Below are 11406 nucleotides of genomic sequence, written 5' to 3' on the forward strand. Positions count from 1 at the left end.
AATCTATTTTCTCAAATGATTGCTTTCCTGGCAACTTATAATCTAAACCAGGTAAGGTGAACCTTTGGCCCTCCAGATGCTCCTGGACTAAAATTCCCATCAACCCCAGCAAGCATGGCCAGTGGGCAGGGATGATGGGAGTTGTGATATAGCAACCTTTGAAGGACAAAATGTTCCCCACAACTGACTAATTTTTTTCGTAAAGTGGGTGGAAATTGTCAGCTTTAAAAACAAAAATGTACTGTGGTTTGGAATTGTTATGGTTTAGCATTTTTCATACCAGAAGTGGAAAACAAGCAGGGTGGATATCTTTGACGTTTTCTGTTTATTTGATGCACTGGGAAAACTTAAATTTTATATTCTCCATAAACTGCTTATAGGCTTTCTTTACAGTTGAGCAGTAAACAAATTCTGCTCAATAAATCAAATGATTGTGTATGTCAAAGTTTTTGGTAATGAGGCAGCTGAAGGCGGAAGCCGGATCTTGATTGTCCTTTGGAAAATAGGGTTCAGGAGAAGTGTTAAATCCCTTTGCCGTTCCTTACAACAGACCTGAATCTCCATCTCCTCTTCTTCCTTGGTTTAGCTAGTATTTGCCAAATTTTTAAAAGATGAGAGACCTTATCAGGGATCATGGCCTCTAGTTTGGTCTTGCGATTGGGAGGTATTGATGGAAAAGAGGCCTGTAGAAGCTTCCAACCCTCAAAACTTCATTCAGAAAGCAGATGCTTTGGTGCTACTCAACACCACTTAGAGATTGCAGAAACTTCTATTAGAGCAGCATTTGAAAGTCTGGGTGATGGTATTCTCTGCTGGCTTTTCTTGAACATTAACACATTGGGTGCTGCAACCCTTCTTGGAAAAGAGAAGAGTATTTCCTGTAGAAGAAGATTGATTAGTGGGACCATGACATCTATGGATAATAATAAACCAAGCTAGTGCCTCTCTCATTTTTGCACCATTGTTTCTGGCTTGGAGAGTTGGTAAGGTTGCCACTTTTATCAGCCTGTGCTCCTGAACAACATGGGATGCAAGCATTAGCAGGTGACCATTCTCATCTTCATGTGCAAGACAGAGTGAGTGATTAACCAACGTGAATAGAGGAGGCTGCTATTTTTACTTCTGAGCAGACAGCAGCCCTGATTAGGAGAGAAGACATCCTGTCTTCAGAGGACTGCACCACATCACCCCTTAATCCCTGCATTTAAGTTACTGAACATGCTTGATGCATCCGAGCTATAAATTGTAACTTCTTGGACTGAGAAGCCCAGTCCATTATGTCCTTGACTGCAACTGCCCATGATTGCAAGAGCGCACAGCAATGCCCCAAAGCACACTTCCACCACAAATTGTACACAAGGGAACCACTGTGACATGTCTGACCATTCATTCAAAGTGACTGTATTGACCTGGGGAAAGGCTGCAGCTCAGTGGTAGAGCTGCCATGTTGCATGCATAACTCGCATGTTCAATTCCTGGCATCTCTGAGTAGGATGGAATGAGACTTTTGGCTGAAAGGTTGGAAAGCTACTGCCAGTCAGTGCAGGTAATAATAATAATAATAATAATAATAAAAATAATAATAAAATTTTATTTATATCCCGCCCTCCCCAGCCAAACCTGGGCTCAGAGTGGCTAACAACAGTAAAAATAACACAGTTTACATAAAATCATAATTAATTGAAATGCATTCTAAAATCAATTCAGAGTCAAATTAATGGCAACCATTGGGCTAGAGTTCTAGGAGGATTACAGAAGGAGGGGGTCAGAATGTGCCTTGGCCAAAGGCCTGGGGGAACAGCTCTGTCTTGCAGGCCCTGTGGAAAGATGTCAAGTCCCGCAGGGCCCTAGTCTCTTGTGACAGAGTGTTCCACCAGATCGGGGCCACGGCCGAAAAAACCCTGGCTCTGGTTGAGGCCAGCCTAACCTCCCTGTGGCCCAGGATCTCCAAGATGTTTTTATTTGAAGACCGTAAGGTCCTCCATGGGACATACCAGGAGACTGAGCCAGCTGGACCAATAGTTTGATTCAGCATAAAGCAGTTTCCAATTTGGTAACTATTTGAAGATCTAAATGGCTGCTCCAGAGGGTAGGACCCAAACCAAATGGATTCAAATGTCAAGTAAGAAGATTCTGACTTAACAATAGGAAGAACTTTCTGATGCTAAGGACTGTCTGACAGTGGAATGAACTCTCTTGGATGGTGGTGTACCCTCAATCACTGGAGCTTTTTAAACTGACATTGGGGTGGCCATCTGGGATTCTTCGGCTGTGATGCCTGCATTGCAGGGGTTGGGCTAGATATCTCTTGGGGTCCCACCTCTACAATGTGGGTCTATGATTCTGTGGTCTATGATTCAGAGTCTATGATTCTGTGGTCCTGTCATTACACACCAAAGTAGACGGTCTGTTTGTAGCAAGACTTCCCCACGTGCAATCTGCAAGGACGTTTCCGCTCAAGGCAGGTACCTTTCGGATGCTGAAAATAACAGTGAGCACATCTGATGCTGACAACTAGAGAAAAGCAAAGACGATGAGATCAACAGGTGAAAGGTGCAAAAATCACCCAGCCTGTTAACAATCCATCAGAGCCAATTCACTCCTTGCTTTTCAAAATGTTTGCTTGCAGTGTCAGCCCATTCTTGGTAAGCCACAAAGAAAGAAAGACGGAAGAGTTAATGTGCAAAGGGAACTCACTAACCTCCAAACGCATATCAAAGTACCTTGGGGAGAGAACTGGCAGAGGAGCACAGACTCTCTGTCTAGGACACCTTTCCTCCTTTCTCTGCAGCTGTGCTCTCTACCTCCTGCTCTATATGGGGGGAATTGACTACACTCCCTATAGGCACAGGGTGCAGGAGAGAGGAAACTTCCTGTCTTGATGCTAAACCTGCAGGGCCCTTTGATAATTTTCTCCAGATCATAGAAGCATAAAAGGTGGTCCTGACTGGGTGGCTGTTTAAGCAGCTTACTTCATTATTTCATTCTCCTCTACAGGACAGTTGTACATTTAGCAGGTGAACACACAACAGCCTTGCTGGTTAAAAGGAGACTACCTACCTACCTACTTAACCAGTCAGCTATATTGATCTGCGCACAGATACTCAGATTCAATTGGCCCTAGACTTTGGGGAATGTATGTACATTAGCAACAATATCATGCAAAAGTTTGTATGTGTACATTGAGATGCATGCAGGCTAACATTCAGTAAACTTTCACAAGGGCGTTTTGACAACAGCAGCAGCAGCAGCAACCATCACAGACTGATGCAGAAATATAGAGAACTGAATTTAAGACTCGGGGAAAAAAAGAAACTTACCCACCAGAGACTTACCTATCTCAACAGACAGCAGCAGCCAGAACCCGAGATACAGAAGGCTATTCATGTTCTGTTTTCTACCTTCGTCCACACTATGTGCAAGGAGGGTGCAGCTGGAATCTGAATTTATCTCCACCTCTGACGATCAGATGTGAGGTGAGCCTGTGATTCGTTTCTGGAGGACACACCTTTTAGTTTTGCTTGAATGAAAAACCCCAGACGCATCCTTGTGATCAGAACGTTTTATCCTTTTGAGTCATTAGGTGCAGGCATGAAGGGGGAAGAGGTCTGCCCAGTCCCAGCCTCTGCATATTCGACTGACTGCCTGTACAGAGATAATGTGGCACCTACAAGTGGTATTACACGTGATCTTAGCTAAAACACCAAGAAGCAATACAAGAGTGTCAGTTCCCTCGAAGTCTTTGTATGATGTACGAGTCATGGTGCCCATGCAATTTATACTGAGCACAGACCATCAGATGGGCAGGTGAGCAACAGGAGAAGGGACATGGATTGTGATTTTCATTTTATCCTGTCTAGGCTTAGGCGAGGATTTTGGAGCAAACCTTTCTTGTCCATATCCTGGATTTTAGAAAAATGTTTCATCAATTCATTGCTCCCCCCATTTTTTTTTACTGCTTCCATCCACCACCCATATTTTGATTGTGCAGAGAACTCAGGTGTATGTTGTGATATCACAATGCTGAATGTTTATGAATCCATTTGGATGTGTTTTTTATTGTGCTTTAATGATGGTATCAGGTTGGTTATACATCTCACTTTCAATACTCTTTGTGGCTGTAGTTTTGGGGTGGCCCCACTGTTTCATTTCCAATCAGTTCCTATCTTATAAGCTTGTGCTGAAATTCCATAACTTTTTATACCACAAAAGTTCTGGTTTATTTTCCCCCCACAGAACCACACACTTTTATTGTACCATATTATACTGAGCAGCAGTAATGTGGCAAGATCAGAGAAGCTTCACAGGACAAAGCAGAATAAATATACCACTGTTGTATTATTATTGTGTCAATAACATGTTGCAGAATATATCCTCAATAAAACACCTGCCTGGAGGGACCCCATGTCTGTCTGGAAAAACTGGACCTGTAGAAACTCCCAACTTAATGAACATTAAAGCTCCTAACACCTTATTTTCCTATTGCATTTGATGGCCACCAGGACCACAAATGTTTCATTCTTTCTCTCATTTGTTGGTTGCCCCTGGAAACCCTCAAGGACAAATATTTGGATGCTACTACAGTGCAAAGCAACTGAAATCATAACCCATTGTGGCTGATAACTCGCCGGTTTACATGGCTTTGATTGGAAACTAGACAAATTCATGGTGCTTAGATTCATCATTTGCTATTAATGGTTTGTTGTTGTTGTTGTTTAGTCATTTAGTCATGTCTGACCAGAGCACTCCAGGCACTCCTGTCTTCCACTGCCTCCCGCAGTTTGGTCAAACTCATGATGGTAGCTTCGAGAACACTGTCCAACCATCTCATCCTCTGTCGTCCCCTTCTCCTTGTGCCCTCCATCTTTCCCAACATCAGGGCCTTTTCCAGGGAGTCTTCTCTTCTCATGAGGTGGCCAAAGTATTGGAGCCTCAGCTTCAGGATCTGTCCTTCCAGTGAGCACTCATGGCTGATTTCCTTCAGAATGGATGGGTTTGATCTGCTTGCAGTCCATGGGACTCTCAAGGGTCTCCTCCAGCACCATTAATTAATGGTTTAGGAATTATCAATGGCTTTAATCTATTCACATTGAAATGGATCAGGTTCTGGAGCTCCTCTCATAGACTATAGGAGTGTAAAAGGCAACCCATATCTATTGCAATTCCCTTGGTTTATTAACCAACTTGGACAGAGTAGGCGGATTGAGGTGGATTTGTTCCAAGCATTGATGTTCTTTTTTGATGTACCACCTGTTGGTACAGCTGGAAACTCAGAATGGTTTTTTTCACTCTGAGATGATCTAACAGGTATCCCTACATTCCTTTCTGCTGCAGAATGAAGATGTGCTTCTTGCTGGGTGGGAGAATCAATGGGGGAAGTGTGATGCAGTGCCTACCCAATGCTCACGCATAAGTATCAAACCACCTTAGCTGTAGGCATTCATTAAAATGTCAGATTGACATCTCTCAGGGTTGAATGATAACTCAGTAACTCATTAACTTAGATGGCTTTATACAGCTTCAAAGGGGGATCAGGGAAATTTATGGAGGAGTGGCCTATCCATGGTTGTTAGTCGTGGCAGCTAAAGAAGACCTCCAGGTTCAGAGACAGTATGGAGCCCAGAGATGACCCAAGACATTTTGCTACCTGAGGAAAAGAACAAGGTGATACCCCATATCCAGGGATGGGGAACCCTTGTCAACCCAGAGGCCACATTCCCTTCTTCCAAACACTGAAAATTCACCAGCATTTCAGTTTGGATTTATTCTGCCCCCTCACTATCTGCCAGCTAAGGCAGCCTTCTCAGAGTGCCCAACAGTAGGGTCAGCCTTGATGGTGACCATGGAAAGTTATTGACAGGCAATGTATGCAATACAAAGCTAGATGCAGGGATGAGTAATCAGACAGTTTCTGGTCCATGCTACTTATAAATCATTTCAGCACTATTTCCACATTAATCTGCAATTGAAATAAACTGATAAAAATTTGCTTTGGAAGCTAGACATAGGAGAGAAATTAAAGGACCGCCCAGACCCTACAATCATCATCTGAGGCCCTTTCTCATGTGCCTCCTCCATGAGAGGTCCAGAGGGTAGTGACATGAGAGAAGGCCTTTTCTGCAGCTGCTCCCTATTTGTGGCCATCTAAGTTGGTGGCCATTTTTTAATTATGTGAGAGAGACTTTCATACATTGAACTATGCTCTGTGTGAAGAAGGACCTTTTCCCTGCCCCAAATCTTCCAAAATTCAGCATCATTGGATTGCCCCGGTTTTAGAATTATGAGATAGGGAAAAATTGTTTCCCCAGCATCATGTAATTTAAATATTTCCTTAAAGTGGGTGGAAATAGGCACTTTTGATAGCCTGAGCTTTTATTTTTAAAACATGAACTGTGGTTGGAAATAGTTACAATTTTGTATTTTTGGATACTGAGGGCATGAAAAAAACAAACATTCGATCTCATCTAGCCTGGCCTTAAGAGGAAGAGGTATCTGTAGAAAGGAGACCTGCAGTAGCTTCCAGCCCTTGAAATTTCACCCAGAAAGCAGAATCTATGATGCTCTCCACTGACACTGAAACACCACTACTGTGCCTTAGTGGTTGCAGAAATTTCGATCAGAGCAGCAAGTATAGTCTTCACTCACTGTCTTAGGCTTCTTTGGTGTCAATACATTTATGCAAGCAGAAGAACAGCCCTTGATGGTATGGAGAGGAGTCCGTCCTGTAAAGGAAGAAATATAAGGGTGTATCCAGGAACTGGCAAACTCCTCCCCCTTCCTTCTGATCAAATGCTTTGATGTCGATCACACATTTACAAGTGAATTCTTCTAGATGTCACAGGATCATATCATAGATATTGCCATCATTGTACCATTGTTTCAGAGGCAAAAACCTGGTAGTAGGGTTGCCAACTTTGAGTATTCTCTGCTTCTCTGCCTTTAAGAATCTCATGGTCTGCAGGCATTCAGCTGATCTTATACCTGTTTTTATTTAATTTTATATATCACCTTGAGATATGTGTGGAAAGTGATTGGTTAATTAATTAACCAATCATAGTTCTCATATCTGTGCAGTGAAACATTTCGTCTATAAATTTCTGCAGAGCAGAGTGCTGCTAAGAGAACATGAGCAGATAAGACTGGTTGTTTTTTTAATGAGTGGTTGGCAACCTTGATTGGTAGTATTGGCCTACTGTTTTCAGGGACTGCATCACACCAGCCCACCTTGTTACCACTCTTATTTGCCCTATAAACTCCCCACCCTCTAGTCACTTGTCTTGGAAAACATGGACAACAGGTTGCATTTATGAGAGAGTGAACAAGAACAGTGTACACAGAGGTCCTGCTTGTTCCATCTGGATGGCTCCTTTCTCTCCACACTGACACCAGTGGGGATTTCCCCCTGATACATATGGTAGCTTCAGAGGAAGGATTGCACAAAGCATGGAAAGAAAGAGTTAAATTCCACCTCTGTTCTGGCTGTGAAGCTGATCGTTTTCACCATTCCCTAAGGTCCCACTCCTTTACTTATTGCTCCACCCAGCAGTCTAGGCGCCACCCCCAGGTGCTTGGCTCTGCCCCTGTGAGTGCATGGATTCTTGAATATGGATTTCTATTGCAGGTTGGAGTTCCAAGAGAATCTCAGCTCTGAGTCTTCCTCATTCCCCCAACATGCCCCAGAACAGAGCCAGAAACTCTGCCAGCCTGAGAGCTTGAGTTAATTCACTCCTATTAGAAGTCATGGAAGAGAATCAAAGATAAAAATGAAAAACAATCACCCCCCACCCCAACACACATTTCTTCTCCCCTGGGTTAAGAAATGGTGATAGCTCCACCATGACTCTCCACCTCCCTCCCACACCCTGTAGGATTGCTTTGTAGAATGCACTGGATTACTCAATAGCACTCCATAAAACCCATTTCCACCTACCTGTGTCCAAAAGTGATCATACTTAGAGCTTTGTCCATTAATTGCTGTAGAAGTTGGTTGTGGTTGCCTTGTGATGATGTGGAGAAAACCCATTTATATGCTCCGAGAAAGGCTTCTTTCTTGGTTATTTATTTACAATAGCATTGGGTATACCACCAATTAACGCAATAGGGCGTGGTGGCATACATGCAATAAAATAAAACACCATAAAAACCATAGAAAATTATTGTTAAAAAGACTGGTTGAAAAAAAGAAAAAGTTAAACAGTCGCATTGGCCTGTCTGCATAAAAAGGTCTTCAAGAGACACTGGAAAATCAAGAGCGAGGGCGCCTGCCACATCTCTGTTAGAAGAGCATGGGACCAGTGAACTAAATGCCTGGCTTCTAGTGGAGGCCAGCTGGGCCTCTGTACCATAGGGACAACTAGCAGTGCTCCTTCCGATGATCTGAGTAATCAAGCTGCAAGGGCTTACGTGGTCCTGGGCTATATTACATGATCTGAGTCGTGAGTAACCATAACCACTTACCAAAATAAACCATCTGCTTGTAGCATGACTGCCCTGAGTGCAGTCTGCACGGACGTCTCCATTTCTCGCACCCTTTACCTGGGAGCTGATATGCACACTGGGAGCACTTGATGCCAGCAACTAGGGGAAGAGGAACCAGGAAGTGAACGATGAACTTTGAAAGAGCTAAACTGATCTGGTCCCAGAGGACAAGAGGGCACTGTTCCTTTTCTACCTGCTTGCCTGTGGTGGGTGTTACTCTGTTACGTGTGGGTTGTACAACAGGCTTAACACACAAAAAGAATCCGCTTGAAGGGATGGGGTAGAGATGCAGTTCAGTTCGCATTTAAAGGCCCCAAAATGGCAGTGGTGTGAGGCAGGCAGCATGAGCAGGGGTTGGAGGGAGGTCTAGGGGGAAGGGATGCAGTTTGGCCAAGACGTAAGGGGAATTTGGCAAGGATCATGGGAAGGGTGGGGGGTTGGTGAGTGGTGAGGTTGCAGAAGTGGGAGTGGAAAGAGGGGTGGCCAAGCAAAGAGGTTGGGTGAGGTGCAAAGGGAAGGGGGTTGACAAGGGTGTATGGCAGAGTGTGGAGTTAAGCAGGGTCAGTGAATGAAGCAAAGAAGGTGAAGAGCCCCTAACATACCTGAAATTTCACTTTTTCATTGGTGAAAATCCAGTCTGCGCCTCTCCCTATTTACCGGTACTTCCAAATTTGCATCCAATAAAATCAACCTCCATGAAAAAAGTCAAATTAAAATTTTGCCTCCATGAAAAAGTCAAATTAAAATTAAATAATTGACTGTACCAGGCCTTGGAACCAGAAACGAACCCCGTGCTCACTTGATCACACATCCACAAGGGAAGCTTTACAGTTGTGGCACGGAAATTTAATATACATTAGTCATCTTTAATGCTATAACCATTTGAAGGTAATTCAGCAGTAACCCAGAACTATGGTAGCAACAAAATGATTACATGAGCAGAGGATGACCCATTTTCTTGATATGCCATTTGAACATGCTCCCTCAGCTGCAACTGGTGCAAAGCTTATTCGAGCTCCTGTAACAACATTGGAATCAGGTATACGCTGATGGAGAAATGCAGAGAACTGAATTTAATACTGGGGTGGGTGGTGAAGAAATGGAGAGAAACCAAAATTGACATGTTGGCCCATCACAGACTTACCCAACTCAATGGATAGCATCACCCAGAACACGATATTCAGAAGCCTATTCATGCTGCCCCTTCTGCCTTCACGTCAGCACTGCGTGTGAGGAGAGTACAACTTGAATTTATCTCCACCTCTGAGGATCAGGTGTGAGGTGAGCCTGTGATTGGTCCACAGAGGACATACCTTTTAGTTTTGCTTGGATGAAAAGCTACGAGCATATCATTGGGATCAGCTAATGCAGAACATCTAATCCCTTTGAGTCATTTGGCGCATGCATGAAGGGGGAAGGAATTGAGGTTGCTCCTGTTCTGCTCAGTCCCAGCCTCTGCACATTCAACTGATTGTCTGTACAGAGATTATGTGCCGCCTACAAGTGGTATTGCACGTGATCTTAGGCAAAACACGGCAGAATTCTTTGTATGCTGTACGAGTCTTGTTGCCCATGCAATTTCTGCTGTGCACAGAGCACTTAGCTATATTTGTGGGATATTCTTTCTGTGTGAGAGAGAATCGTTTGTCCCAGAAACAGAGAAGAACAGAAAAGAAGTTTCAAGAGGCAGCAGAAGGCTGAGATTGTTTTGTCTATGCAAGGACATTTTCTGTGGGAACTGTTCTTTGGACATGTGTAGTGTGACAGGAAGTAATGATAGCAATGGTTCCATGTAACTTGTGAGTCTCTTGCTTGCACCTTGTGGTGAGAGAAGCAGAGACAGAGAGTTTTGGACTCTTGTTGGACTCTAAGCATGCCTTGACCACGGCAGTGGTCAATGTCTGTATATAGTTGCTACCAATATGCATTTATACCTGTCAAGTAAACCTCTATACTTGACAGAATCTTTATGGTGTCCATGAGTGTTTATTGCCTACTGTGTGTACCTTCAATCCCAAAGATGCTTCCAAAGAAGGAGAGCCAGTGTGGTGTAGTGGTTAAGAGCGGTAGTCTTGTAATCTGGGGAACCGGGTTCACATCTCCGCTCCTCCACATGCAGCTGCTGGGTGACCTTGGGCCAGCCTCACTCACCTCACAGAGTGTTTGTTGTGGGGGAGGAAGGGAAAGGAGAATGTTAGCCGCTTTGAGACTCCTTTGAGTCTCCTTTGGGTAGTGATAAAGCGGGATATCAAATCCAAACTCTTCAAGGAAGGAGCTGCGTTGAGATGTAACTCCGCTGAGTATAGATACTGCCACACATGGGCAGCGAAAGTGATGCTGGACCCAATCCTTCTAAATCATCCATCAGAGGTTGATGGATTGATCCAACAATATTGGCATTATTTCCTTTTCCTTTTTTAAAATATTTTTTATTAGTTTTCAGTTACAATAATCCAGTAAAAGCCTCGTTATAACAATGGCAAATTATAATACCATTAATAATGCCAATCATTCAAAAGCCAAATTATACAATTTAGGTGGCCCCTCTGTGTGCTAGAATGGATGGTTTGATGATTTACTTTATTTCTGCAATCTTATAAATTTCCATTTCACTTCAGTCAGAATAACAAGCCCTTATATCCAACTGCAATTTTAACGACTTCCATTCGCATTAACACATTAATTTATTTATTGTCCTACAGGTGAAGCATTCAAACTCTCTCTTTGTTCTTCTTGTGTGTGGCAATTATTCTGTCCATGATGTTTCTTCCTGTCCTTGTAATATATTATGTCTATCTTTTGTCAGTTGTTGCTGTTCTCCCTAATAGACATTATTTTCAGCTCTCCTACCCCACTTTCTCCTTTCCCCTTGATGATCAGGCCAGGTGAAGGCAGACACACACACACACACACACACATACACACACA

The 11406-nt window shown here is 43.4% G+C and overlaps 2 protein-coding genes across 2 annotated transcripts; both read right to left on the minus strand.

The window, feature by feature from the left end:
• Positions 1-329: 329 nt before the first annotated feature.
• On the minus strand, positions 330-3818 carry ACRV1 (acrosomal vesicle protein 1). The gene is made up of 3 exons (XM_053367686.1): positions 3336-3818; positions 2395-2514; positions 330-878 (listed from the first exon to the last, which is right to left on the minus strand). The coding sequence occupies exons 1-3, from the start codon at positions 3385-3387 to the stop codon at positions 751-753; spliced, it is 300 nt and encodes a 99-aa protein (XP_053223661.1). The 5' UTR covers positions 3388-3818; the 3' UTR covers positions 330-750.
• A 950-nt stretch (positions 3819-4768) lies between these two features.
• On the minus strand, positions 4769-9695 carry LOC128402930 (protein PIP-1-like). The gene is made up of 3 exons (XM_053367383.1): positions 9623-9695; positions 8458-8577; positions 4769-6722 (listed from the first exon to the last, which is right to left on the minus strand). The coding sequence occupies exons 1-3, from the start codon at positions 9672-9674 to the stop codon at positions 6595-6597; spliced, it is 300 nt and encodes a 99-aa protein (XP_053223358.1). The 5' UTR covers positions 9675-9695; the 3' UTR covers positions 4769-6594.
• Between the last annotated feature and the right edge of the window lie 1711 nt (positions 9696-11406).

This window comes from Podarcis raffonei, chromosome 15, assembly GCF_027172205.1.
Source record: "Podarcis raffonei isolate rPodRaf1 chromosome 15, rPodRaf1.pri, whole genome shotgun sequence".
In the NCBI taxonomy this organism is placed as follows: Eukaryota; Metazoa; Chordata; class Lepidosauria; order Squamata; family Lacertidae; genus Podarcis; species Podarcis raffonei.